General features: G+C 48.7%; 10 protein-coding genes across 10 annotated transcripts; 7 read left to right on the top strand and 3 right to left on the bottom strand.

Annotated features, from left to right (window-relative positions):
- Nucleotides 1-191: 191 nt before the first annotated feature.
- Nucleotides 192-1,845, top strand: N7487_005246 (uncharacterized protein; the record flags this gene model as incomplete). The annotated part of the gene is made up of 3 exons (XM_056872993.1): nt 192-241; nt 306-1,758; nt 1,813-1,845. 3 exons carry the CDS (start codon nt 192-194, stop codon nt 1,843-1,845), a joined length of 1,536 nt encoding a protein of 511 aa, XP_056730713.1.
- A 1,225-nt stretch (nt 1,846-3,070) lies between these two features.
- Nucleotides 3,071-4,751, bottom strand: N7487_005245 (putative MFS monosaccharide transporter; the record flags this gene model as incomplete). The annotated part of the gene is made up of 2 exons (XM_056872992.1): nt 3,071-4,602; nt 4,658-4,751. 2 exons carry the CDS (start codon nt 4,749-4,751, stop codon nt 3,071-3,073), a joined length of 1,626 nt encoding a protein of 541 aa, XP_056730712.1.
- A 3,594-nt stretch (nt 4,752-8,345) lies between these two features.
- On the top strand, nt 8,346-9,951 carry N7487_005244 (L-lactate dehydrogenase (cytochrome); the record flags this gene model as incomplete). The annotated part of the gene is made up of 3 exons (XM_056872991.1): nt 8,346-8,454; nt 8,509-8,822; nt 8,875-9,951. 3 exons carry the CDS (start codon nt 8,346-8,348, stop codon nt 9,949-9,951), a joined length of 1,500 nt encoding a protein of 499 aa, XP_056730711.1.
- A 671-nt stretch (nt 9,952-10,622) lies between these two features.
- On the bottom strand, nt 10,623-11,734 carry N7487_005243 (metallophosphatase domain-containing protein; the record flags this gene model as incomplete). Its single annotated transcript, XM_056872990.1, has 2 exons — nt 10,623-11,190; nt 11,235-11,734. The coding sequence occupies 2 exons, from the start codon at nt 11,732-11,734 to the stop codon at nt 10,623-10,625; spliced, it is 1,068 nt and encodes a 355-aa protein (XP_056730710.1).
- A 711-nt stretch (nt 11,735-12,445) lies between these two features.
- N7487_005242 (serine/threonine-protein kinase) lies at nt 12,446-14,679 on the top strand (the record flags this gene model as incomplete). Its single annotated transcript, XM_056872989.1, has 5 exons — nt 12,446-12,761; nt 12,815-13,632; nt 13,702-13,774; nt 13,853-14,090; nt 14,146-14,679. Exons 1-5 carry the CDS (start codon nt 12,595-12,597, stop codon nt 14,677-14,679), a joined length of 1,830 nt encoding a protein of 609 aa, XP_056730709.1. The 5' UTR covers nt 12,446-12,594.
- A 497-nt stretch (nt 14,680-15,176) lies between these two features.
- On the bottom strand, nt 15,177-15,749 carry N7487_005241 (MGMT family protein; the record flags this gene model as incomplete). The annotated part of the gene is made up of 3 exons (XM_056872988.1): nt 15,177-15,333; nt 15,450-15,576; nt 15,635-15,749. The coding sequence occupies 3 exons, from the start codon at nt 15,747-15,749 to the stop codon at nt 15,177-15,179; spliced, it is 399 nt and encodes a 132-aa protein (XP_056730708.1).
- A 203-nt stretch (nt 15,750-15,952) lies between these two features.
- On the top strand, nt 15,953-16,963 carry cwc26 (putative cell cycle control protein (Cwf26); the record flags this gene model as incomplete). The annotated part of the gene is made up of 1 exon (XM_056872987.1): nt 15,953-16,963. The coding sequence occupies one exon, from the start codon at nt 15,953-15,955 to the stop codon at nt 16,961-16,963; it is 1,011 nt and encodes a 336-aa protein (XP_056730707.1).
- Nucleotides 16,964-17,301: 338 nt separating this feature from the next.
- Nucleotides 17,302-18,757, top strand: N7487_005239 (putative nuclear envelope protein Brr6; the record flags this gene model as incomplete). The annotated part of the gene is made up of 3 exons (XM_056872986.1): nt 17,302-17,410; nt 17,471-18,381; nt 18,434-18,757. The coding sequence occupies 3 exons, from the start codon at nt 17,302-17,304 to the stop codon at nt 18,755-18,757; spliced, it is 1,344 nt and encodes a 447-aa protein (XP_056730706.1).
- An 825-nt stretch (nt 18,758-19,582) lies between these two features.
- N7487_005238 (uncharacterized protein) lies at nt 19,583-20,913 on the top strand (the record flags this gene model as incomplete). The annotated part of the gene is made up of 2 exons (XM_056872985.1): nt 19,583-20,670; nt 20,733-20,913. 2 exons carry the CDS (start codon nt 19,583-19,585, stop codon nt 20,911-20,913), a joined length of 1,269 nt encoding a protein of 422 aa, XP_056730705.1.
- Nucleotides 20,914-21,423: 510 nt separating this feature from the next.
- N7487_005237 (trehalose-6-phosphate synthase) lies at nt 21,424-23,074 on the top strand (the record flags this gene model as incomplete). The annotated part of the gene is made up of 5 exons (XM_056872984.1): nt 21,424-21,715; nt 21,760-22,129; nt 22,195-22,568; nt 22,613-22,955; nt 23,005-23,074. 5 exons carry the CDS (start codon nt 21,424-21,426, stop codon nt 23,072-23,074), a joined length of 1,449 nt encoding a protein of 482 aa, XP_056730704.1.
- Nucleotides 23,075-25,058: the final 1,984 nt, after the last annotated feature.

Raw genomic sequence — 25,058 nt, 5'->3', positions numbered from 1 at the left:
GATGCACAGCCTTCCGGTACTTTCAGGCGATGTGACGAGTCGTTTTACTTGCGCATTATGCAGGGCTCAGCCTCATCTATAGGATTATATTTGATCCGCTGTTGATGCCTGGAACCCCCCCGTCCGCCACTTACGGCCCGACCCCCGCCCCCGTATTTCCCCCGCTGTGACTTCTAAACCGGCTCTACACTATGGCAGAACTTGGACTGGCAGTATTTGCAACACTGGATCTTTGTTTTAAGTTAGACCTCGATTTCCTGGCTGTTGAACAAAACACTGACTAGCATACTTCAATTTCCACCCAGGTATGGTAAACAGCTTGTGGAATTCTGCCGCGAGCAGCGTCGCTTGGAGCGCGATATCGAAAATATCTCGTTGGTCATAGAAAGTGTTTGGATCAAGACACAGTTTCAGTTAGACTCATTGAAACGTTTATGGCAGTCGGATACTATCGAACCTGTCCTCCAGGACCATTACGCCAAGGTTATTGAAACTCTCCAGGTGATATTACTTGCGGCTGTCAGCAAATTTTCAGAAGTCTATATTCGCAATATTTCTGCCGCTTCTTTTCCTAAAAAGGCACGGGCGATTTATTTGAAAAAGGACCTTCAAAAGGTGGTCAACGACCTGGAAGAGTGGCAACGCCGCTTTGATCCCTCATGGTATCTCATATCTCGCATCGCGGAGCCAAAAGTGGACCTGGAGCTGGAGAGGTCAACGCAAGCAAGTGATCCCCACACATTAAGACTCTCAAAAATCAGACATGCAATACAGCAGTCATCGTCAGAGTCAAGTGGGAGCTCAACCTCTATTTTCGTCAATTCAGATACAATTGGATCAAGTCTAGAAAGCATCCCTAGAACAACCGCTTACCTATCAAGTTTCACGATTGATGGTCGACTGGCTCTATTAGACAGCGCAAACTTTGCCGGTGATGCACCTTCTCCGGTGAAAAAAACACACATTCGTGACATGGCGAGACTATTGCTGAATGTCGATCCGATGTCATTTGGCCTCCTCAAATGTGAAGGCGTGGTAGAGAGGAGCTCATCTCAAGATTTTCAATTTCAATTCATTTTCGAGGTACCTCAGGGCTTAACATCACCGAAGTCCCTGAGGAATATTATTTTGGAGAAGCCCCAATGCTCTCTCAGTAAGCGGGTTCAGCTTGCTCTACAACTCGCCCGTTCGGTAATGTTCGTTCATACGACCGGTTTCGTGCACAAAAATATCCGACCAGAGACAATTATCGTCTTTACTCAGGAAGGTCAAGATTTAGGACCATCGTTCTTGATTGGATTTGAGCAGATTCGACGTGCAGATTCCCACACCAACCGCCTAGGTGATCTGAATTGGGAACGAAATATTTATCGTCACCCCGTCAGACAAGGACTCCGGCTAGAGGAAACTTTTACGATGCAGCATGACATTTACAGTCTGGGTGTATGCTTGCTGGAACTTGCATTGTGGCACTCCTTTGTGCATATTGAGAACGGCACTACCACTCCTTGGGAAGAGCTTGATATTGCAAGGTACTTCGGCGAAAAGGATGCCCGTACGAGGGGGTTCGCTGTCAAGCACCAACTAGTTGCATTGGTAAAAGATCGACTGCCTAGCCTAGTGGGAGACCGATACACCGATGTGGTTCTCGCTTGTTTACGCTGCCTAGACCATGGCGATGACAATATCTTCACATCGCGCGACGCTGGAATCAAGGACAAGGATGGGATGATAGTTGGGGTTCGTTATATTGAAAATGTGAGTTCTTGTTTCGCTGAATGTTCTACAAAGGATTTCTGACTGGTATGACAGATTCTCTCTCAGCTTGAGGATTTACACGTTTGAGAAATCGTAATCTTCCTCTTTTTATATGGGTATCTATAATTCGTCGTGACCCACCGAGGCTCCCGCATCTGGAATTGCTTCAGCACCCTTGATCTTCAGGATGATTCGTCAATAAGTAATTTGCAATCCGTTCGACCCTTCCAAGACAATATGGAGATGTTTATCCGCATTGGGATGTACACCTCAAAATGGTATGGAGCCCTGAACCTTCACAATTGCTATTCGATCGAGTCATTAGCGATCCCGCCCACCGTTTGGATTATATTTAGGCCAAAGATGATAGAGCCCGTTGCCAGAATACAGTACCAAAAAATCCACGGATCAATAGAGCGATCTGCCTCAGGATATTCCAAGATTTCCCTGCCACTCATTCACATGAACTGAGACTTTCCGGGGCAGCAAGATACATGCTATGTGCAGAGTGTAGTCGTTATTATTCCAGAGCTAGGGCCTGCGCCAAGCGATGGATAAAGCTCTTATAGGCTCGAGCCAATAGAGTTGAAATGACCACGCAAATTCAAGACGGGTGCACTTCTGTCCTATCGAGGAATTATTAGTCAAATAATATGTCCTACAACGCTGGTTCAAGCGAATCCGTTCTACCAGTATCTCCATCCTACTATCCAATCTATAACAAGACCTTATGAGCGACAAGAAGCGACAACGGCACTTCAATCAAGAGTATATAAAACGCGATTTAGATATCAAGGATACGAGATCATTATCACCGACGTCAGAGGCCTAATATTATGAAGTTTGACGGCGTATTGGGGCGCTAAGCCCAAAGAGACAGAACTAACCCATCCAGTAATTTACAGGTCTGCCGTCTACAAGGAGAAAAAAGTAAATATGATGTGTTGATTCCCTAGAATCGTACCATGCTAAACGCATGTACATAAAGCTGAGAATTCTCATGCCCGACCGAACCATTTTTGGAGGTCGTCATAAAAAGAAAAACAATAGCACTGCGCTTTGAATGCAGACAGGATCATCTGGCATCAGGACCAGGCTGTCATCCTCCAGGCCAGAAACAATGGGTATATAATGTCAAAAGAAATAAGCAAATAAAAAGGAAAACAGAAGAAAAATGCGAATCTGGCGTTTACCCGTCCATTGGACAGAGGCAACAGCACAGCCATAACATTAAGTAACGGCAGCGCACAGCGCTGTCACGCCGGCAACTTGAAACACAAGTGCTTAGCAGAGCTCACAGAAAGCCTAGCTCTCATGAGAGGTTCTTGGAGTTCTCGTTCTCCTCGTGGATATCCTTCCCATCACTAGAGGTGCTGCGAGGGGAACCCTTCTCACCGGCGTTCTCCATATCACCCTGGCGGCGGCTAGACTCGAAGCCATACTCAGCAGCCTTCGCCTCAATCTCGTCATCGGTGAGCCTAGGTAGCTCTTTGGCAGCCTTGACATAGCTCATGTTCTCGCAGAAGCCCTTAGCGAAGATGAGATCAATCTCCTCCAGACTACGACCAGCGGTCTCGGGGTAGAAGAGGATCATGGGGGGAATGAAGATGAAGTTCATCACGGCGAAGAACAAGTAGGTACCCCAGGAGATACTGTCAATCATAACCGGAGTGATCATCACGACAGTGAAGTTGAACAGCCAGTTGGAGCAGGTGGAGACGGCGTTGGCCTTAGCACGAGTGCGGAGAGGGGAGATCTCGGCGGGGTACAACCAGGGGAGGGGCAGGATGGAGGCACCGAAGAAGGACATGTAGAGGAACAAACCAAAGACGGCACCCTTGGAAGGTCCGGTCTCATCGGGGATCAAACAAGCGAAGACAATGATCATAGAAACCATTTGACCTGTCATACCACCAATAAAGAGCTTGCGGCGACCAATCTTCTCAATGAAGAACCAGGAGAAGGTGGCGAAGATAGCGTAGACAATCATGTTGATACCACCAATAAGCATGGACATGAACTCAGTCTGACCGAGAGACTTCTTCAGGAGGACAGGCAGGTAGTAAATCACAGCATTGCAACCAGACAGCTGCTGGGCGATTTGAGACGAAGAACCGATAAGCATGCGGCGCAGATGCTGGGTCTTACCACCAGTGAGGAGATCAGAGTAACCAGCACCAGCAGCAACACCAGCAGCCTCGATAGACTCGATGACGAGCTGCTTCTGAATCTGGGTCTCGTGGGAATCGACTTCGTAACCACCGAGAGCGGCGAGCACATACTCACCCTCGTGCACCTTACCCTTGGAGATGAGGTAGCGAGGCGAGTCAGGCAAGTAGTACATGCCAATGATAATGATAAGACCGAAGAAGATCTGGAAACCAATGGGGAAACGCCAGACGAGGTCATCGGGACCGTAGGAGGCACCGAAGTCAATCCAGTAAGCGATCATTGTACCAATGGCGATGATACCACCCTCGATACAGATGAGAAGACCACGGTTGGAGGAACGCGAGCACTCGGCCTGGTAGGTAGGGATAGTCGAAGTGTTCATTCCGTTTCCGATACCAGTGATGATACGGCCGACGATGAACTGAGCGGTAGCTCCATGGCCCTTGATGGCACAGATCTGAATAATAACACCAATGATCATGACATAGGCACCGTGCATAATCATGAGACGACGACCAAGCTTGTCGCCAGCGAACAAGGCGTACATGGCACCAACCAGACAACCCAACTCGTAGACGGCAGTCACCAAGGCCTGCATGGTGGAATCGCCATGGGTGAGAGGCATGAACCTGCCGAAGGCATCGGAATCAATAATTCCAGACATGACACCCTCTTGTGGATTGTTAGTATAATGGTTGGTTTGTATGATAGATCAACGTATACTCACGATCGTAACCGAAGAGCAGGAAACCCATAGTGGCGATGGTCGACACCGTCAAACCCAAGGGCCTGCCGGACATGCCAGCATATTTCGGCGCCATGATGAAGAATAGAAGTAGATAACTAAGATAACCAATCTATACAAGTCCGAAAGATGATGGACTAGTTCCCAGTGTAAACACGTGTATGGGTGGGATGATTTGGAATGGAGATATAGAGAGACACGCGGAGAAACGAGAAACCCCGGGGGGAGGGAATAGGGAGATATTTGAATGTCTTCTCCAACGGAATTTGACGAAAGTGGCAAGGAGATTCATCGTGGGGCATATAATATTTCTTTCCCCCGTGTCTACTCCATAGTCCCCGAAAGTCTCATGAAAATAAAATAAAATAAAAAATGTAAATAATACGAAAAGCCACTACGGTAGTAATTGTGGTTCAACGAATCATAGTTGTTAGGAAGCGGATCCCATTAACCGGATGCATCAATAATGGCGGGTTAAGCATTTTTTGGGGGATCCACCCGGTAGTTTGCGTCCCTGATGACATCACAATATGGATTTTTGATTTTTTATTCATTTTTATATTTTTTGGGGGCTTATTTTTTGGATGATTATCATCATTGGCCTTTCAATCATTTGGTGGAGATGCCCTAATCCTTCGGTGTGGTGTTTGGATCCGCACCGACTGACCAAACATAAAGAATCGTCAAGCATTCGGAGAAAGAATTCTGGGTCATGTTGAAATGAAAACTGTGCCTGGTCCGTCTATTGTTCGGCTCAGGAAATAATAAACAGCGAGATTGCCCCATAGCGGTAAGGGGAATTACAAGCCCTACCAATAATAGGCTTATACCGTTAAGGAAGGGTTGCCGATATCAAATAGTGCATCATCGAGATTGCGCACGCACACGGGAAGATGGTAAGTGCGACTATGAGGGTCCCTGCCATACAACAGTGTACGAAGTACACGGACGTTGTACTCGATCTCAATGCAACTCGGAGTCCAAGCGCCAAGCCACTCCCGTCCTTCTCGGCGCTGGTTGCAAAACGGGACTCGGGAAGCCGTCCCCAATCCCGAAGAAATTCGGCGATAATGAGAAATGTTGATGCCGTAAAGGGACTAGCGTCACACTAAAATGATCGGACAGGGATCATCATGGTGGCCTACTCGATACAGAATGTGCACAACAATCCTCCTTGCCTTAATAATATCTTTTAATATTATTATATGTAATGACATTTCTTTCCTGCTTTAGAGATTCCTATTTGGGTTATAAGTAACACAATATAAGGCTGGAAGGTTATATAATGTCGTACAATGTTGTACTTGGATCCCGAAACCAATATCTGGAACAACAAACAATTTACGGAGTACGGAATTATGCGAGCCAAGAGCCAAGGCGCCTAGGGCTCGGCAAGGCTTTTTTCCTCTTGACCGTTGCTTCTTTTCAGCCTGGAGTAAATGGATGACACATGAATTGGGTGACAACTTATAAATTTTTTTAAATTTTTCTTGTACCACTCAAATAATGACCCACGTCATGTCTCAAAAAGATACGGGATAATCCATCAAATCCCCTCAAAGAGTACCTCCGGCGGAAAAGTATCGGCTAGTATCCGCAATGATGTCGTTGAACCAATTCCTGGCATATTCGAAGTTTTCTCGAACTGCAACTAAGTGGGTACTGGCGCAACAGAAAGGCAACCACAATATGAAAATAAAGAATTTAACAGGACATGGTTAGAGGTTCAATCTTTGTGTCGCGGATGCGAATGCACTGGACTCAGATTGGAATAATTCTTGACCGTTGAAGCGTACCAGGGTGAAACTAGTTCTGTTCGTGGCACGTCCGCGTGTCCTCCTTCACCATTCAGGAGATTGAAGAGACTATCGATGGGTCTCCTTCGGCTAGTAATGCGTCCCTGGGAACCGCCTTCCTGTCTCGTCTGTACTTTGTAGGTCCATCTTTATCTTACATCGCAGCCCATCGAGATTCGCCGGCAGATGAGGGGTTGATTGGGTTGATTGGATAATAGAACGGCCGGGCATCAAACGATGTCACAGTGCATATGCATTTAAACGGAGCACATTAGAAAGATAGACCCCTCTTCCTGGAAGACTGGAGTCGAGATTTCAGAGCCTCCGACGGGCTGTCAGTACAGCCGACCTATGGATGAATCCTTGATGGTTGGTATTGAATTTATTAGTGCCACATATTTTTCATAGGTGATCCAAACGATATCCATTTATGAATCTTAAATACCGTTTTGATTGAACTACAAGCATTAGTGGCGACCGCTTTGCGCCCCGGTTCGATCTACCTGCACTTCCATGGACCGATGGAAAGATTCCGCGCCACACTCACATGGTACAACTCGTGGAGGGTTTATTTTGCCGAACCCCTTCCCCGTACAACGTCAGCGGCACCCACGAGGCAAGAAGGGGGGTTGTGGCCACCACAGTGGCGGAAGATGGAGAAATGGCGGAGGTGTGGGAGGGTGGAGATTCGGAGGCGCCGGCAATGCTAGGAAGGGGGAGAAATGACTGAACGTGCCCGATGATAGATTAACGCCGATAACAAAGTGATCTGTGCGCCTCAGGCGTATTGCCAACATGCCCGGCTTTATTTTGCAGTCTCCTTGAACCTCAAGCTCAAAACCAGGTTTCAAAGAAGCTTTGTAGGCGATCGACAGTGGCGCTGTCAGCCAAGGCCGTGGTAGGATCCTCCCTCGCCCACTGATCTACACTATTTTATAATGTGAGTGATGCTATTCAATTAGCTTGAACGCCTGTTTGATGATGATAAAAACCTTAGAGCCCGCCCATACTTCAACACAATGGTGTTATGATATGATGTGATTTATACTTTGATGACGTAGTTCACGTGATGAGTCATGTGACAGAATGATACTGATATTGATGCCTCAGGTTATTGAATATTATCTAAGGTGTCTCCGACATTCCAACGAGGGAATGTAGGGCTGTCAACAGCGATCTGTTCCATTGCGGTGCTTACATACCTATGGTCCACAGGTGCTCTAGACGTCTAGGTAGAGATTTGAGAGTACCGTTCTAATTTATAACACCAAGGCTCATATTATTGTATGAACCCTAGTATTGAAGATATTTATGCCTGAGGTATTAGGCAGTTAACAGTGAGTGCCTGCCTCGGGATCATAGCTTGCAGCCAACGATGGTCACTCGTTCCCTTCCCGCTTGCATAATTATGTATTTTTCCCCTGCAGGTAAGGCTGTTTCTTCTCTGAATTTCTCTGAATGCAGTATATAGCATAACAAAACAAGGGAAACCTGGGAACAGTGTTTGTGAAGGGAATACCCGAGCATGGATTAGATAGTGGGCATCCATGTATAATACGTCACTTACTACTGGCTGAATAGAATATAGAGAACGTGACCAAGAGGCTCCACGACGATCCTGACCCCCCAATCACTTAGATCCTTTGGGTTTTGGACTTGATCGTAGAATTGCAACATCAAATTAATATACGGACTTAAGGGACATTTGAACTCTCATCCGACAAGACCACTCTCATCCGACGAGTCGGCCGAGAAGCTCCCCGCAAGTTTCTCCCCCGGACTCATTTATCCCGAGGATCCACTAGATCTTTTTCCCTTTAATTACTTCCTTTCTCTCACTCTTCTACAAACTATACTCTCATATCCTTTTCAACATGAGTGCAGGCAAGCTTACCGGCGCACAGGTCGCCGAGCACAACTCCAAAGACTCGTGCTGGGTCATCGTACATGGCAAAGCCTACGACGTAACCGAATTCCTCCCGGGTATGTGATTCCTCGCTGCCGCTCTCTCCTCAAATGCACACTAACATTTCTCAGAACACCCCGGTGGTCAGAAGATCATTCTGAAGTATGCAGGCAAAGACGCGACCGAAGAGTTCGAACCAATTCACCCACCCGACACCCTGGACAAGTTCCTGGACCAGTCGAAACACTTGGGAACAGTAGACATGGCAACCGTCGAGCAGGAAGAAAAAGCTTTCGACCCAGAGGAGGCCGACCGCCTAGAGCGCATTTCCCGCATGCCTTCCCTCGAAGCATGCTACAACCTGATGGACTTTGAGGCTGTGGCCCGCCAAGTCATGAAGAAGACCGCATGGGCATACTACTCCAGCGGAGCGGATGATGAAATTGTAAGCTAGATACTCCTAGGCACCAAACGCACCAATGCTAACTCATAACCAGACAATGCGCGAGAACCACGCAGCCTTCCACAAAATCTGGTTCCGGCCACGAATTCTGGTCGATGTCGAGCACATCGACATGAGCACAACAATGCTGGGCACAAAATCCTCAATCCCATTCTACGTGACTGCCACAGCACTCGGCAAACTGGGCCACCCAGAAGGCGAAGTTGTGCTCACAAAAGCCTCCCACCGACACGACGTAGTACAAATGATCCCCACGCTAGCCTCATGCTCCTTCGACGAAATCCTCGACGCCAGACAAGGCGACCAGGTGCAATGGCTCCAACTATACGTGAACAAAGACCGCGAAATCACACGCAAGATCGTCGAGCACGCCGAAAAGCGTGGCTGCAAGGGTCTCTTCATCACCGTCGACGCGCCCCAGCTCGGCCGCCGCGAGAAGGACATGCGCTCCAAGTTCTCCGATCCCGGCTCGAACGTCCAGTCCGGCGGCGATAACATCGACCGCACCCAGGGTGCTGCCCGCGCCATCTCCTCCTTCATCGACCCCGCTCTCTCATGGAAGGACATCCCCTGGTTCAAGTCCATCACACGCATGCCGATCGTTCTGAAGGGTGTGCAGTGTGTTGAGGACGTCCTGCGTGCCGTCGAGGCAGGCTGCGACGGCGTCGTGCTATCCAACCACGGTGGACGGCAGCTCGAGACCGCGCGGTCCGGTATTGAGGTTTTGGCCGAGGTCATGCCTGCGCTCCGCGAGCGCGGCTGGGAAAAGCGCATTGAAGTGTTCGTTGACGGCGGTGTGCGTCGCGCAACTGATATCCTCAAGGCGCTTTGCCTGGGCGCGACTGGCGTCGGTATTGGACGGCCATTCCTGTATGCCATGTCTGCCTATGGGCTTGATGGCGTTGACCGGGCTATGCAGCTGCTGAAGGACGAGATGGAAATGAACATGCGGTTGATTGGAGCTACGAGTGTCGCGGATCTCAATCCCAGTCTGATTGATACCCGTGGGTTGTTGGGTGGTCACTCTGGGGCTGTGCCATCTGATACCCTTGGCCTTCGTGCTTATGATCCGTTGGTGACGCCGGCGTTTATCGAGAAGCCGAAGCTGTAGCTTTCTTTGTCGAGTTAGTGCTTGCTGGGCTTGTTCGCGTCGGTCTGCAGGATGGTATCGTCTGGACATGTAACCATTGAGTTCATATATATCTCTATACCCATGCAATGTGTACAAATTATTTATCTTGGAGAAATTTGTATTTCTTAGGTTGTAGAATCTTAATGGTTGATGCCAAGATCCCAAAGATATATTTTGAAAGCGAGGCACTAACCCCACACAAATAAGAAGTCTGGAATTTCCATTTAACACCATTATAGTATAATTTCCTCTCTGCTAACATCCATGGATTATCCAAATGCACAAGTAATTCGTGAATGTTTAAAGCCCAATGAACTTCTGTTGCCTCGGAACTCGGCCAATCTCATCCACTCCCGGCGTTAGGTCAGTATACATAGATAACTACTAGGATTAGAAAACGCCAGCATATATATTATACAATTATCATTTTTGTAATATGAGACACAAGGTGGACGTTGAGAACCAACCTTGGATTCGCTTAGACTGGGATCAAACGATGTGAATACCCGAAAGCGAGAGGCCATTTCTGGCGTAGTTGAACCGCTCAGCTTCTATGTACAGTTGCGGCTCACCAAACGCAAACCGACGAAACATGCGTAGTATTATAAACAGGAAGCAAAAAAGCAAACGCTATGCGTATTGGTGGAAGATCAAAGATTAAAAACCCTCGGTGCGTTACCCAGACGGCCAGTATCACGATACATGCAAGCAGCGTTGACCATCCACCCACCGTTAAGATTCTCCCCACCCCAGATATGAGCCCAAACCACACCTAGGATGCCATATCCCACAACCCGTGCGGCATCCACCCAGGCAGACAGATCGAACAGATCGCGCAGGAACCCGGCTAGCGAAGCAAGGCGGCTCAAACGCGCACGCGAGCGGCGCGTGGCACATAATCTTTCCCAGGCGCGCTGGGCCTCGTCCCAGAAGATGGGTTCCTGGCCTGCGGATTCATGGACGTGGCCGAAGACGTGGAGGGCAGGACGGACGCGCCATGATTCTGCTAGCAGATTGGGACAGCCTGTGGAATATACGGGGGACAGGTCGAGATGGGATTGGGGTGGAGTGTGAGTGACGAGGATGTCTGTTTCTGGGGGGACGGTGCCAGACCAGGCGTCGTGCTGTGGAGGGTATGTGAAGGCGTGCTCGGGGCCGAAGGGGACGATGGCTGGGACTTGGGGCGCGCCGTAGATTGTGAGGGAGCGCGAGCGGGAGCTGGTGAGGGGGTTGTGGATGAGGGCGTCGAGGTGTCGGGGAACGAAAGGGTCACCGCTGAATGTTGGAGGTAATGGATGTCACCCCAGTCGATGCGGGAGGCGCTGTTCAGCTCGTGGAGCGAGTGTATGGATGCAGTTGAGGAAACTGCTGCGAAGGAATCCCCCGTAGAAGCTGGGTCTTTGCGGTCCTCATCCAGGCGTGACCGCACGTCGAAGTAGCTATCATGGTTGCCTCCGATGGCGACTTTGTATGGGTGGGGAAGGCTGCGGAGCCAGTCAACAGCGGCTTGAATATCGCGCGCGGAGCCGTCGTTGCAGAGGTCGCCTGCGTGGATGAGAAGGTCTCCGTCGGGTACGTCTGGCCATTCGAGGGTGTGAGTATCGGAGATGCAGACTACTCGGATTGGTTGAGTGCCTGGCGGAGGGAGTCGAGGAGGTCCACGCAGACGGAGTAAGATCTGGTGCACAGGATAGAGTAAGGCCACCAGTGGAGAGGCTAGGAAGTAGTCGGGAATCGGGCGACGGTTGAAGGGGCTTGTCATGGTGGCAGGGAAGCCAGAGGCTAGAGTCTTAAGAGGTCAAGAGGTCAAGAGGTGAATCCACCGAGATAAAGTCAGGTACCCAGTTACCCCAAGCGGGGATCGTGACATCAGGACTGCAGTCGATCTTCTTTTATTTCTTTGCGGATTTGATCGAAATTTGATAGAATAGTTGATGGAAGATAGTTTATGATATGATAGATAAGGTTAAGGTAGATACATACATATATAGCATAGAAGAGTTAAAACATCTGTATTTAACACATAGTCATCATAGTCAACATCATAGAATGTACTATCTCACCTGACATGTACTTCTTACTTGCTATGTTTCTTCTAGTTAATCAATGTACCACCTTCATCTGAGACTTTTTTCTTTTCTTTACATCTATTATTTATTATCCCAATATATTCAGTATATCAGTATATTCAGTTCTTATAGGTTATTTATTGTCTATACTCAATGCGTCGATATTTGCCACCACGACGCTGTGGCTGCTTGCGGAAAACCATCCCATCTCAACTATTTCCCTTTTCTCCGAAGTGATCTATCTTTCTCGATTTTATAAAACTTGAACTTTGCGATCGGATCGTCGCTCTGGCCCATCTTCTTTTTGGGTTGTGCCTTACCCGCTATTTTTCTCAATCTTTGACATCTTCATTTCCCCCCCTCCAACTTATTCCCAGTTATTTGGATTCTTCACAATTTCACCTGGGCAGTACTATATTCCCCCCCGATTACTCGTGTCTTTACTGTGGTGGTAGAGGCCCCCCTCCAACATCCACCGCCTCTAAGTTCCGCTTGAGCCAACCAAAAGCCAGTGTGCCCCGCCTCTCAGCTTGACCTCCCAAATCTCCACACCATGGAGGGAGTCGATCTTACCAAGGCGATGCTCAACAAGGGCAAACAGATGGCAAACGTTGCTGCTTCAGCTGCCAATGGCAGCGGCGGAAAGAAGAGGAGAAAGGGTACCGACTTGAAGCCCATCGTCACCAATGAAGGGAACCCTGCGCCCGGCGCTACAGAATCGTATGTCTTCAAACGTTTCTGTTGAACATGGTTACTAATTTCACATGGAATAGAACCGGCGCTGCTCAGTCAAACTCCAACGCACCCGCATCGCGCTCATCATCCTCATCGTCTGGCGAAGAACTCGAGGCTACCGCAGAAGAGGAGGACTCCGAAGATTACTGCAAAGGTGGATACCACCCCGTCGCGGTCGGCGAAGCATACAACAATGGTCGCTATATTGTCGTGCGCAAGCTTGGATGGGGTCATTTCTCCACGGTCTGGCTGTCACGGGACACAACCACCAACAAGCACGTTGCGCTGAAGGTGGTTCGATCCGCCGCACACTACACCGAAACCGCGATCGACGAAATCAAGCTCCTCAACAAAATCGTCCAAGCGAAACCCTCTCACCCTGGTCGGAAGCATGTGGTTAGTCTGTTGGACTCGTTTGAGCACAAAGGGCCGAATGGTATCCATGTTTGTATGGTCTTTGAGGTCCTGGGCGAGAACCTGTTGGGTTTGATCAAGCGGTGGAACCACCGCGGTATTCCCATGCCGCTAGTCAAGCAGATTGCGAAGCAAGTACTACTGGGCTTGGATTATCTCCACCGCGAGTGTGGGATCATTCACACGGATCTGAAGCCGGAGAATGTCCTGATCGAGATTGGAGATGTGGAGCAGATCGTCAAGGCGCATGTCAAGGAAGAAGCCAATAAAGAGGCCAAGGAGAAAGAGGATAACCGAAATGGACGGAGACGGCGACGCACACTGATCACAGGGAGCCAGCCGCTCCCTAGTCCGCTCAACACCAGCTTCAATAGCTTCGACTTCAAACATAGCTCTTCTAACTCACACAGCAGCCTCAGCCAGATGGTCAATGAACCTGGAGGTCGGTCCCCCCTGATGCACCTATGACATGACCGTGCGCGAACCGAAACTGACCTAGCATCTACTGCAGATATGCCCTCTATGAGAGAACTGCTTGGGGTAAAGGAAGAAGATGTGAAGCAGAACCAGCGGGAGAAAACTGCGTACGTTATTACATTGTTATTACATTTCGTCTGAATTGCTTTGATTGATGAGAACCTGGTCTAACGATATAAATATAGTGATCTTTTGGAGCGAGAGGTGTCTGGAATTTCTCTCGATAAAGGCTCTTCGAGCAAATCACCAGAGGAAGAACTTGACGTCAATATTATTTCGGTCAAGATTGCAGACTTAGGCAATGCTTGTTGGGTCGGTCACCATTTCACCAACGACATTCAAACTCGTCAATACCGCTCGCCCGAAGTCATACTGGGCTCTAAGTGGGGTGCTAGCACTGATGTGTGGAGTATGGCATGCATGGTAAGTGACTGATCATCAATCAGAGCCGAAGCCGAACGAAATACTAACTGTTTAGGTTTTCGAACTCATCACTGGAGACTACCTCTTCGACCCCCAATCAGGGACCAAATATGGCAAGGACGATGATCACATTGCCCAAATCATTGAACTACTTGGTCCCTTCCCCAAGTCACTCTGCATGTCCGGCAAATGGTCCCAGGAAATCTTCAACCGTAAGGGTGAACTGCGCAATATCCACCGACTCCGTCACTGGGCCCTGCCCGACGTCCTGCGAGAAAAGTACCACTACTCCATGGAGGAGAGCATGCGTATTAGCGAACTACTACTGCCCATGCTTGATCTGTCACCCGAGAAGAGGGCGAACGCTGGTGGTATGGCCGCTCATGACTGGATAAAGGAAACACCTGGTATGGATGGGGTCGATCTGGGTATTGCCCCTGGCACCCGGGGGAGGGTATTGAAGGCTGGGCCACCGAGGTCAAAAAGCGTTGAAGGTGACCTTTGTGACCCCCCCTCTTTGTTCTCTTTCCTCAACCTAGATGGGGCTATCCCCTGGGTTTTCATTGCAGACATGCCCTTATGGCGATGATGTGAGTTAACGATCTTTTTTCTCTTTCCATTTACGGATTGATGCTGGTTGGTTTGTGTCTTTATTTCTTCTTTCTTCAAAGCTTTCTTTCGTCCTATGCTGGTAGTTGGTTGGATGGGGTGTTTTTCGAGATGCTCGTATGCTCATGCCTCGCCTTTCCCCCCTTGCACGTCTGTCTACCTTTGTGCCTGGTGCTTTTCCATCTCATATCTCTCCGATAGACTCGTCTTTATATTTTCCATTGATCATATTTGTGATGGGTCTTTAGTCTCCCGTGTCATCCCCTTCCCACTCATCTGCGAAGTCCTTTCCGTCTTCTAGATTCCCTCCACCAGACAGACAAGTTATGACAATTTGCTATGTATGGATTCAGTCTCCGTACCATTTCTTGAATCATTGTTAACACTCTGATACAATGCAAGGACATTGGAACCCAATACATGATGATGTTTGTAAACGTCTATACGACAGTAGATGAGTGTTCAACTTCCCCATTCTTATGGCTGTTCATCCGTTCCCTCGCTCGGCAGCTCGCTTGGAAACCATCCATATCGAGAAAAATCAACATACATCTCGCCCATGCTGTCTGTAGTAACCTCTACACCTTCTTGGGCGAGAGCTTCGGCCTGACGCTCCGCACTGCCGGGTCCACTACTATAGTTGTTAGCCGTGAACACGTATAAAAGTCCCTTTCAAGACTGGATCATATCGTCTAGTTTGAACAACTTGACATGATATGGGAGTTTGGAATAGGTAGTCTAGAAACGCACCGATGCGAGATCATCCCTTTCGAATTAATCACTCGCTGCCACGGGACGGTGTTCGAATTGAAGTGCGAGCCAGACTCGGGCGACGGAAGTACCTTGAGACAGACCCCGACCTGGCGGGGACGCTGAGCTATTACCAAAAGGAAGTAATTAGTATGTCTACAGCAATCATATAATTGCATCCATACGTTCACCGAGGAGGCGCGCGATATGACCGTAGGAAGTGACTTTGCCTAGGGGGACTTCTTGGATGGCCTCGTAGACTGCGTTGGCCCACCATTCTGCTTCTTCGGAGCGTGGCATTGTGCAGATCTCCAAATAATTTCAGCAACAAAATTCGAGGTCTCCCTTTACATTGCCGAGTCCATACTCAAATAACATTCACGCCTTAACACAAAGCGCTAGGCGGCATACAGTTCGGGAAAACATTCCTCCGGATCATTAAATCACTGAGCTCAACCTGCATCTCTACATTTCACATTTCTCACATACAACATACCAAAATCATGCCTGGCTCACTCGCAGACTACCTGGCAAAGAATTACCTGACTGCCGACCCAGCCACCGAGCGGCCAAAGAAGAAGCGCAAGAAGACCAAAGCCATCGATACTGTAGGCTCCGGCCTCATCATTGCCGACGATGATCCGCCAGACATTCGCTCATTAGGAAATACGGGCGAAGACGATGAGGACAGACCTTATTTCGACACATCCGCAAAAACTACAGAGTTCCGCCGCGCAAAGAAGTCAAGCTGGAAGACGATCGGAGGACCCACGCCTGGCCAAGGCGGAAGTGAACAAGAAGCTGCCGACGCAATTCTAGCCGATGCAGCGGCCGAACGCGCCGCCCAGCAAGACCCAGACGATGAAGATGCGCTTGTGATAGAGGATGAAGACGATGGTGCGGGTCGCATGGAGTCCGGAGCACGAGGGGGCCTCCAAACGGCGGCCCAAACCGCAGCGATGGTGAAAGCCCAAGAAAAGCGGCGCAAAGCTGAAGAAGCACTGTACCGCGATCCCTCAGTAGTGAACCAAAAGAGCCAAGAAACAATCTACCGAGACGCATCCGGCCGAATCATCAACGTGGCCATGAAACGCGCCGAAGCCAGGCGCGCAGAAGAAGAAAAGCGCGAGAAAGAAGAACAGGCCCGCGAGGCGCTGATGGGAGATGTGCAGCGACGGCAGCGCGAGGAGCGGCGACGGGATCTACAAGATATCAAGGCCATGCCGCTTGCACGGACGATCGAAGACGAGGAAATGAATGAAGATATGAAGGCCCGCGATCGGTGGAATGATCCCGCCGCGGAGTTCCTCACGGCCAAGCGTGATGCGGGAGCCAGTGTTACAGGGCGGCCGCTGTATCGTGGTTCCTTCCAGCCTAATCGATATGGGATCCGGCCAGGGCATCGCTGGGATGGGGTGGATCGGGGCAACGGGTTTGAAAAGGACTGGTTTACATCGCGGAACAAGAAAAGCCGATTTGAAGCTCTGGAATACCAGTGGCAGATGGATGAGTAGATGGCTTCTCATGTTATCTGTCTTATGCCTTCCATCTTGTTTAATACCCATAGTGGGTGCTGGTCGCCCAATGCATCAAACGATCTTGCTCCGATATTTGATTCGAGTCCGTCCATTTCTGTAGTCAACGTGTAAACTGTACCATAGAATGAGCACGATCAAATAAAAAATACGAGTAAAAACAATGGAGTATACCTATGTAGTCCCTCTCGGAGATAAAGAGCGTTAATGCCAAGGTTGCTACGGGAGTCTGGATGTTTACCCCAAACAAAAAACTTCCCGCCTTTTTAACCCTCACCATCATCCCGCTACAGATCTATATTTCGGTCGACCTAAAGATGGAAAAACGCACGGGAGAGAGTCCAATGGACTTTGAATGGCAAACTCGAGCCCCCGGCGACGTGACCTCGCCCTTCTACCAGCTTGGGGCGCAGCATGAGAAGAAACGTCCGTATCCCAGTCTGAACGAGGACAGCTGTAATCTCAAGCTCTCTGACACTCGCACAGGCACATACAGCGCATTCGAATCCCCCCAGAAGCAAGCGCTACCCTCTCTCCGCGAACCAAACTCTCAACCATTCCTCTTTTCACAGCCCCGACAACAACCCGCACCACTATCGCCGAAGGCTAAATTTGGCCAACCTGCTTTCCAGACGCCACGGAAATTCGATGTGGATTTCTCATCAGGCGCCGAGAATATGTCGTCACCGGAATATGCTGACAATGAGGACACGCCGGAGCAGCCGTACAAGTCAGGGAAGGGAACTTCGTCACTATTCAACTTTCATGGCCGGAATCCGCAGAGCCCAGGGCGAGGTGAAATCCCTCGGCTGACCCATCACTCCAACGCAGCCTTGCACCGGATACAAAAGAAACGACGGAGAGACAAGGAACTCGGCCGACAAATACGGGTCGACAGCGATGACGATAGCGACCAAGACCGCCCCAGCAGCAGGGAACAAAAGTCGATGAAAGCCATGAAGCAAGGAAAGGGACAGAAGTTCGACCAGGGTCGCTCACAAGTGTCATCCTGGTCTGAGTTCTTCAGCATGCTGGAGGCACACCCGAATGTCCCCGCCATCCTGTCATGGTGGGCCCAACTGGTGGTCAACTTGTCGCTGTTCTCTCTGGCCGTCTATGTCGTCTTCGGATTTGTGTCGGCCATCCGTGGCGAGTTCGAACAGGCTGCGCAAGAAATGTCCGATACTATCTTGGCCGACATGGCGGTCTGCACGAAAAGCTATATTGACAACGACTGCGGACGATCGACTCGCGCGCCAGCCCTGGAAACTATATGCGAGAACTGGGAACGATGCATGAATCGTGACCCGGCGAAGGTTGGTCGCGCCAAGGTCTCGGCGCATACAATGGCTATTATCATAAACAGTTTCATTGACCCCATCAGCTGGAAGGCGATTGTGAGTTTCCCTGTGCCTCCGATTTTGGATATCTATTGACTTTATATACTAGCTTTTCTTCCTTGCAACCATATCCACCGTCACCGTTGTTAGCAACTGGTCATTCCGATCATTTAGACACCGTCTCCAGCAACAGCACTACGCGCAACACCCACCCCCACCCCAATCCATGCACCCCCAGCTGCAGCATAACCCCTCATTCGGGTACTACGGGCAGCAAGACCCTCGGCAAACCCAAGGCGTCGCTTACAATGAGAAACAAGACCAGCCCCTGATGCTCGAGAATACACGGGCGATGGACTTTGTCACGGAACGCTCTCGTGAGCGCGAGCAGCACCTCCGGACACCGAGCCCAACCAAGCGCAGGTTTGCTTAAACCACTGTTTTTATTTTGAGGCCTAGGTCTGGTCGGCGTACTTGTTTTACAGCGGATGGGTTGGCAGCATAACCAGCGGGGATGGGATCATATTCGGGATTGGGGTTTTGAATTGGTCCGATACTGGTGTTTTATTTCATACCATCGTCATGGTGCTTTCTTTTCTTGTATTTGTTTCTAGTTGATTTAATCCTGGGGGCTATATCGGCTTCTCTGCTGTCTCTACCTTTGGTGCGGACTAGGTACTGGTTTTTACCTAGGCCGGTATAGATCTCATATTCCTATGGCATTTTCTTTTCTTCCTCTTTTTTCTCATCTGTTTTAAGAGTACGAGATGTTAATAATGAAGTAATAATTGTATACATCAAAACAACGCATGTAAATTTGATCGGGTTCGCCGCTGCCGCGTCGGCGAAATCCGCCGGTGGCCGAGAATTCTGGTGGCCGAGATGCTCGGCCATCGTTCTTTGCCACAGAGCCAGCAAGTATGACTCTAGTGGACTTCTTCAGATAATTCTTAAGGGGAATTTTCGCTTGCTGATCCTATCAATCAGTTCGGCCTTATCCCGAAAGCGACCCGATTCCGATTTTCATACAGCCCTCGGCGAATTTCTTTCTAATTCAACTGCACGTTAGACAACATGCATCATGATAATGGCCGAGCTCAGGAAAATTTCCCAGATACAAATTGGTACTTTATCCACTATGAAGTAGTTAAAAGGAGCTGTATCCATAGAATTGAAGCTTCATATAGATAGTTCCAACAACAAATTTCCTTTTCTGTCTTGTACCTATTACTTATTACCTATTGTGTAGCATAAAATAATGCACCACGAATCAGCACTCGACCCAACCACCCGCCCAGAGGGAGGGCTCATTGGCAACCTTGTTGTAGCAGGCAGCTTCAGCGCTATAATGGGTGGACTCGGCCTAATGAACAGCATCGGCATCTACCAAGCTTGGATCTCAACACACCAACTCTCAGACATCAGCGAAGGGCAAATTGGCTGGATCTTCGGAATATACAACTTCCTTGTATTCTTCTGCGGGATCCAGATCGGGCCTATTTTCGATATCAAAGGGCCGCGGCTGCTCATGTGGATCGGGTCAAGTCTGCTCGTATTAACCTTCATCCTCATGGGATTCTGCCAGGAGTACTGGCACTTCCTCATTGTGATTGGCATCCTGGGAGGGATGGGTACATCTTTCATATTCATTGTACCCGTCGCGAGCATTGGACACTTCTTCATCAAACGCCGAGGTGCAGCAACAGGTCTTGCATTGGCCGGGGGTAGTATCGGCGGCGTGATCTTCCCTTTGGTATTGCTGTACCTTGCGCCACAGATTGGATTCGCCTGGGCTAGTCGGGTCATCGGCCTGATCACATTGATACTTTTAATCCCAGGCTGCCTTCTAGTCCGAGCGAACTTCCCTCCCAAGGCCCCTTCGCGTCCGTCGCTTAAGGTATTCCTTCCCGATCTCACGATTCTCAAAGACCCTGTCCTCGCTCTGACGACGATGGGGGTATTCTTCATTGAATGGGGCTTCTTTATTCCACTCGAATACATTGCCTCGTATTCAATTGCGAGTGGGATCTCTCCCGATCTATCGTATTTGATGGTCGTCTTTTTGAACGCCGGTTCTTTCCCCGGTCGTTGGTTGCCGGGCATCATAGCTGATCGCATTGGTCGGTTCAACACATTGATCCTGACAAACATTCTTTGTTTAATTTCTGTCCTTGGCATTTGGATGCCCGCTGACGGAAATCTTGCTGCTACGGTTATATTCTCTATTGTATTCGGATTCGCCAGTGGGAGCAATATCAGCCTTGTGCCAGTCTGTGTGGGAGAGCTGTGTCCCGTCGAGAGTTATGGGAGATATTACACCACCGTTTACACCATTGTCGCTTTTGGGTAGGTTCTTCTCCCTTTGTATTGAGTCATTTCATCAGAACATGTGGCTGACATATCCTTAGGGCATTGACTGGCGTCCCGATTGCTGGAGAGATTATTAGTGTCTGCAAGGGACAGTACTGGGGATTGATTGCGTTTGCTGGATGTGCATATGCGGCTGGATTGAGCTGCTTTATTGCTGTAAAACTGCTACAAATCAAAAGAGGCAAATCGCTGGAAAAAGTTGAGGCACCAGGTGCTTAGCTCTGACATGCCCATGACGAAATGAAGCAACAAAGAAGCATCCCTGGCGGCTATAGACGAAAAATAATAGGTAGATAGAACAATAAAATTAATTCAATGCCAAGTATGAAAAATCGTTCTTGCTTTCGTCGGTTCTTTCTGTAGAAAATACATGTAGGGCTAAATGACTAGTTTCGCCTCGGCCTGTATAGAATCCGAAGAAGTTACCAGCCAACAATTTTACGTATTATCCAGATGATTAAACACATATGGAATATTTGAGGTAATGTGTCATTGAGGCCAATCTTGCCTGGATTTAGGCACATGGGCAATAGGGAAGAGAGGGATGCATTTTCTTTCATACTGACGCAATTTGCCATTCGCCATTTCTGCAGCTATGTATAACTGTCAATTTCGTCTTTGGATTCTGCTTCTTTCAACATAAAATCCCAGTACTTTCGTCTGGATTTAGTGAATGACTCATCATTCGTTCTTTGTTGAAGATATATAAAATTCCAGTTGGGTAACAGGATGGGTGCAATCACTGACGAAAAGCGAAACCTCATAATCGTCTCAAATCGCCTTCCATTGTCTGTGAAACAGGTTGATGGAACCTATCAGTCATCTCTTTCGAGTGGTGGTCTCGTCACCTCCCTCTCTGGGTTAACCAAGTCTACCAAGTTCCAATGGTTTGGCTGGCCAGGAATCGAGGTTAAAGACCCAAAGGACCGAGAGGATGTGCAAAAGAGTCTGGAAGCACATAATGCCATACCCATATTCCTGGATAGCTCCCTGGCCCATGAACACTATAACGGGTTCTCGAGTAAGCTCCCGTGCCCTAACATCGTGATCCACGCTGACCGCCAGACCGTATCCTCTGGCCTGTTCTCCATTATCAGTCCGGTGTAGTTTTCGACGAGACTCCATGGCAAGCATATAGGCGGGTAAATGAGTTGTTCGCAGATGCGATTGCCGAAACTGCCGATAGTGGATCGTTGATCTGGGTTCATGATTATCATCTCATGCTTTTGCCCGAGCTTCTTCGCGACCGACTCAAACAACAAGGCAAATCCTGTGCCATTGGCTTCTCACTCCATACGCCCTTTCCTGCAGGAGACTTTTGGAGGAACCTTCCTGTGCGAAAGCATCTCATTGAGGGCATGTTGTCCAGTGATTTGATTGGGTTCCACACGGACGAGTATAAGCAAAACTTCATCGACACCTGTGCCAGTCTCCTGTGAGCATTAGCCCTAATTCCCTTTCCCCACAAGCTTAAAAAGTATCAACTAACACCCACCCCAGTAACGCACGCACCGAAATTCCCAACCAAATCCAGTATAAAAACCGCCTGGTATGCATAAACAAGTTCATTGTCGGCATCGATCCCGAAAAGTTTACCGACTCATTGCAAAAGCCTGATGTCCAAGAGCGTATTCGAAGCTTGAAAGAGCGCTACAAAGGCGTCAAGGTAATTGTTGGCGTCGACCGACTGGACCATATCAAAGGCCTCACGCAAAAACTCAAGGGATTCGACGCTTTTCTCGATGATCACCCAGAGCTGCAAAACAAGGTTGTTCTCATCCAAGTCGCCGTCCCAAGCCGCGAAGACGTAAAGGAATATCAGGATCTCGAAACGGAACTGTGTACTATAGCCGGGAAAATCAACGGAAAACATGGTAGGTTCTCATCGCAAATATTGGGAGTATACTAACTTAGCCAGCCACCCCCGAGGGCACTCCGCTACTGTATATGCATCGCTCCGTTCCATTCAATGAATTGACTGCTTTGTACTCGGTAGCAGATGTTTGTCTTCTAACCTCCACTCGCGATGGAATGAATCTCGTGGCCTTCGAGTATGTGGCCTGCCAGGAAGAGCGTCATGGTGTCCTCGTTCTCTCCGAATTTGCCGGCGCGGCTTCTTTCATGACGAATGGTAGTATCCCGTTCCATCCTGCGAACAAGACGGAGATGTCTGAGGCAATTTTCAATGCGTTGAATCTGGACCCTGCCCAACGAAAGGCCAAATACGAGTATCTCCGAGGCTTTGTCAATGCCAACACAAGGTTCGAAAGGCTTTCCTAGTTTATTATTGTCAGTTGCTGACCTTAACAGTGCAAAATGGGGCGAGACCTTCATCGAAAAACTATCCCTGCGTTGTAAACGACCCGGGGAGTCATGCTGATCGTTGTTGATCATGATGTATAGCGATATTCAATCCTTGCGGATCCTTGTCTGTCAGTAGCAAGCCGCTTGTTGATATCATAGGGAATGAATTGACGTCCTGTTTTGCCCACGGATCCTGAGTGTTAGCGACTTGGTTGAGTATTGGATTTCTTAGCTCGAATCTTTTTTTTTGCTTAGTCGTCGATGGCTGCTTTTGCTGAGTCGGCGGTAGTCATTTTTCTTAGTCGTCAGTTAATTTTAGACTCGTCCTGTGGTTATTGGACCGTCTACTTAGCTACTTCGTTTCGTTGAGATCGACATCAAACTAATTGCCGGAAATTTCGAGGCGGTGGCCCCAAAGCGGTTTTGAGATAGCCCTTGGTACCTGGGCCGCAAACCTCGATCTCAACATAAAATGTAACCAGCTTTATCTCGCGCACCGCGTTGATTCCCGTTGTGATACTTCGTACAAATTTAGACCATTACCATAGGTATAAATTCACCAAATTTAATGATAGTAGCCACACTGTAGCGACCAGGGTGAGTTGTGTCACCTCATGAGCCTTAAATTCTTTCAAGACATGAGTACATCATACCCCAGATTTAAGTCTAGCCAATCAGCGACCGATCCGAGCACGGACCTCGCTACTATCCGCCAATCAGCGTTGAGTATGAAGTATAACGTAGGTAGGCACTATACAATTTTGTTAAGTCTTGTTTTTCCCTTCCCTCTTCCATATCCTCTTTTAATTTGCCGCAGAGTATTCATATTTCTACACTTGTTCTTTGCATTCTTGCTTGGACTTGACCTCGCTTACCCCAATGCACGTTTATACTTTCTCGTTTTCCACATTGCAGGCTTGGCTTGGTCGTGTACCTTGGTGAGTCTCGAGATCATTTGTACTGATCAAAGGCCTTTGTGATTCAATTGTCTCGCTGCCTAGGCGACATGCTTCGTTTACTTCGCTTAGTCGTCGACGCACGTTTGCTGACTCGTCGCGCATTTTCCACAGGGATTCCACCAATGTTTTTCATTTCTTCTTTTTCTTTCCACTGGCAATCATGTCTACTTTACCCTCTTCTTGGTGAGTTGTATCTTTTCTCCTTTCCTATCCTCCTCATTGCTGAACCTTTCTGCTGCGCCGGTTGGTATGTGCTCCGTCGGCGTCATCATCACTTCCTCTTTGTTTCAATGATGACAATGATATACGAGGGCACATTCATCGTTACCTTTTCCTTCAGGTATTGTGGAAGCTCTTCCTTACTGATGCCTCGTTTGGCTAGTACATTCGCCTTTAATTGCGTTGGCACTGCCCCATACACCACATCCAAGGTAAAGTGTATGTCCCCTCCCCCCTGCACTACCCTCCTTGCCATGACTACTATGTCTTGGTCATGGGTCTCATGTTATTTTGGTGCTGCAATGATGATGTTTAAACATCTTCCTTTCTCTGAAAATTGATGAAAACACTATATCTGAACCACCATTTGAGACCCATTGCCTCCTTTGCAAAATCATGATTGACGTCTATGAATACCAGCTTGGTATACTCTCTGGTCGTTTGTGAAGTCTTACCTGCTAATAGACTCATCTCTCTCTAGTCTTAGCCTGCACTTATGGGCCGTCCATATGACACTGGTGACCCTTAGTACCTGTTCTCGTGCCTTGGTTCAGCCCTATCTGGCACTTTGGAGGTAAAGTGCATCTTCTACCCCGATATGCCCTTTCCGTGACTACTCTGTGTGTTCATGGGTTCCCTGTTCTTTTGGTGTTGCAATGATGAGTCTGAATCTCAGTTCCTTGATCAGAGCCCTGACGAAAAAGCATAACTATATCTGAGCCACCATTTGAAACACATTACCTTGTTTACGAAATTGTCATTGGCATATCTGAGGTTCATTTGCTAATCAAATCATCCTTTCCTAGTCTCTCTTACCCTTTGGACTGCCAATGTGGCAATGGTGGCAGCCAATACCTACTCCGATAGCTTGGCTTAGCCCTA

This window comes from Penicillium crustosum (genome assembly GCF_028827405.1).
Source record: "Penicillium crustosum strain IBT 35664 chromosome Unknown utg000002l_segment0_segment0, whole genome shotgun sequence".
NCBI classification, from domain to species: Eukaryota; Fungi; Ascomycota; class Eurotiomycetes; order Eurotiales; family Aspergillaceae; genus Penicillium; species Penicillium crustosum.
Note: the sequence above shows the minus strand (reverse complement) of the source record. Positions and strands in the feature narration are given on the sequence as shown.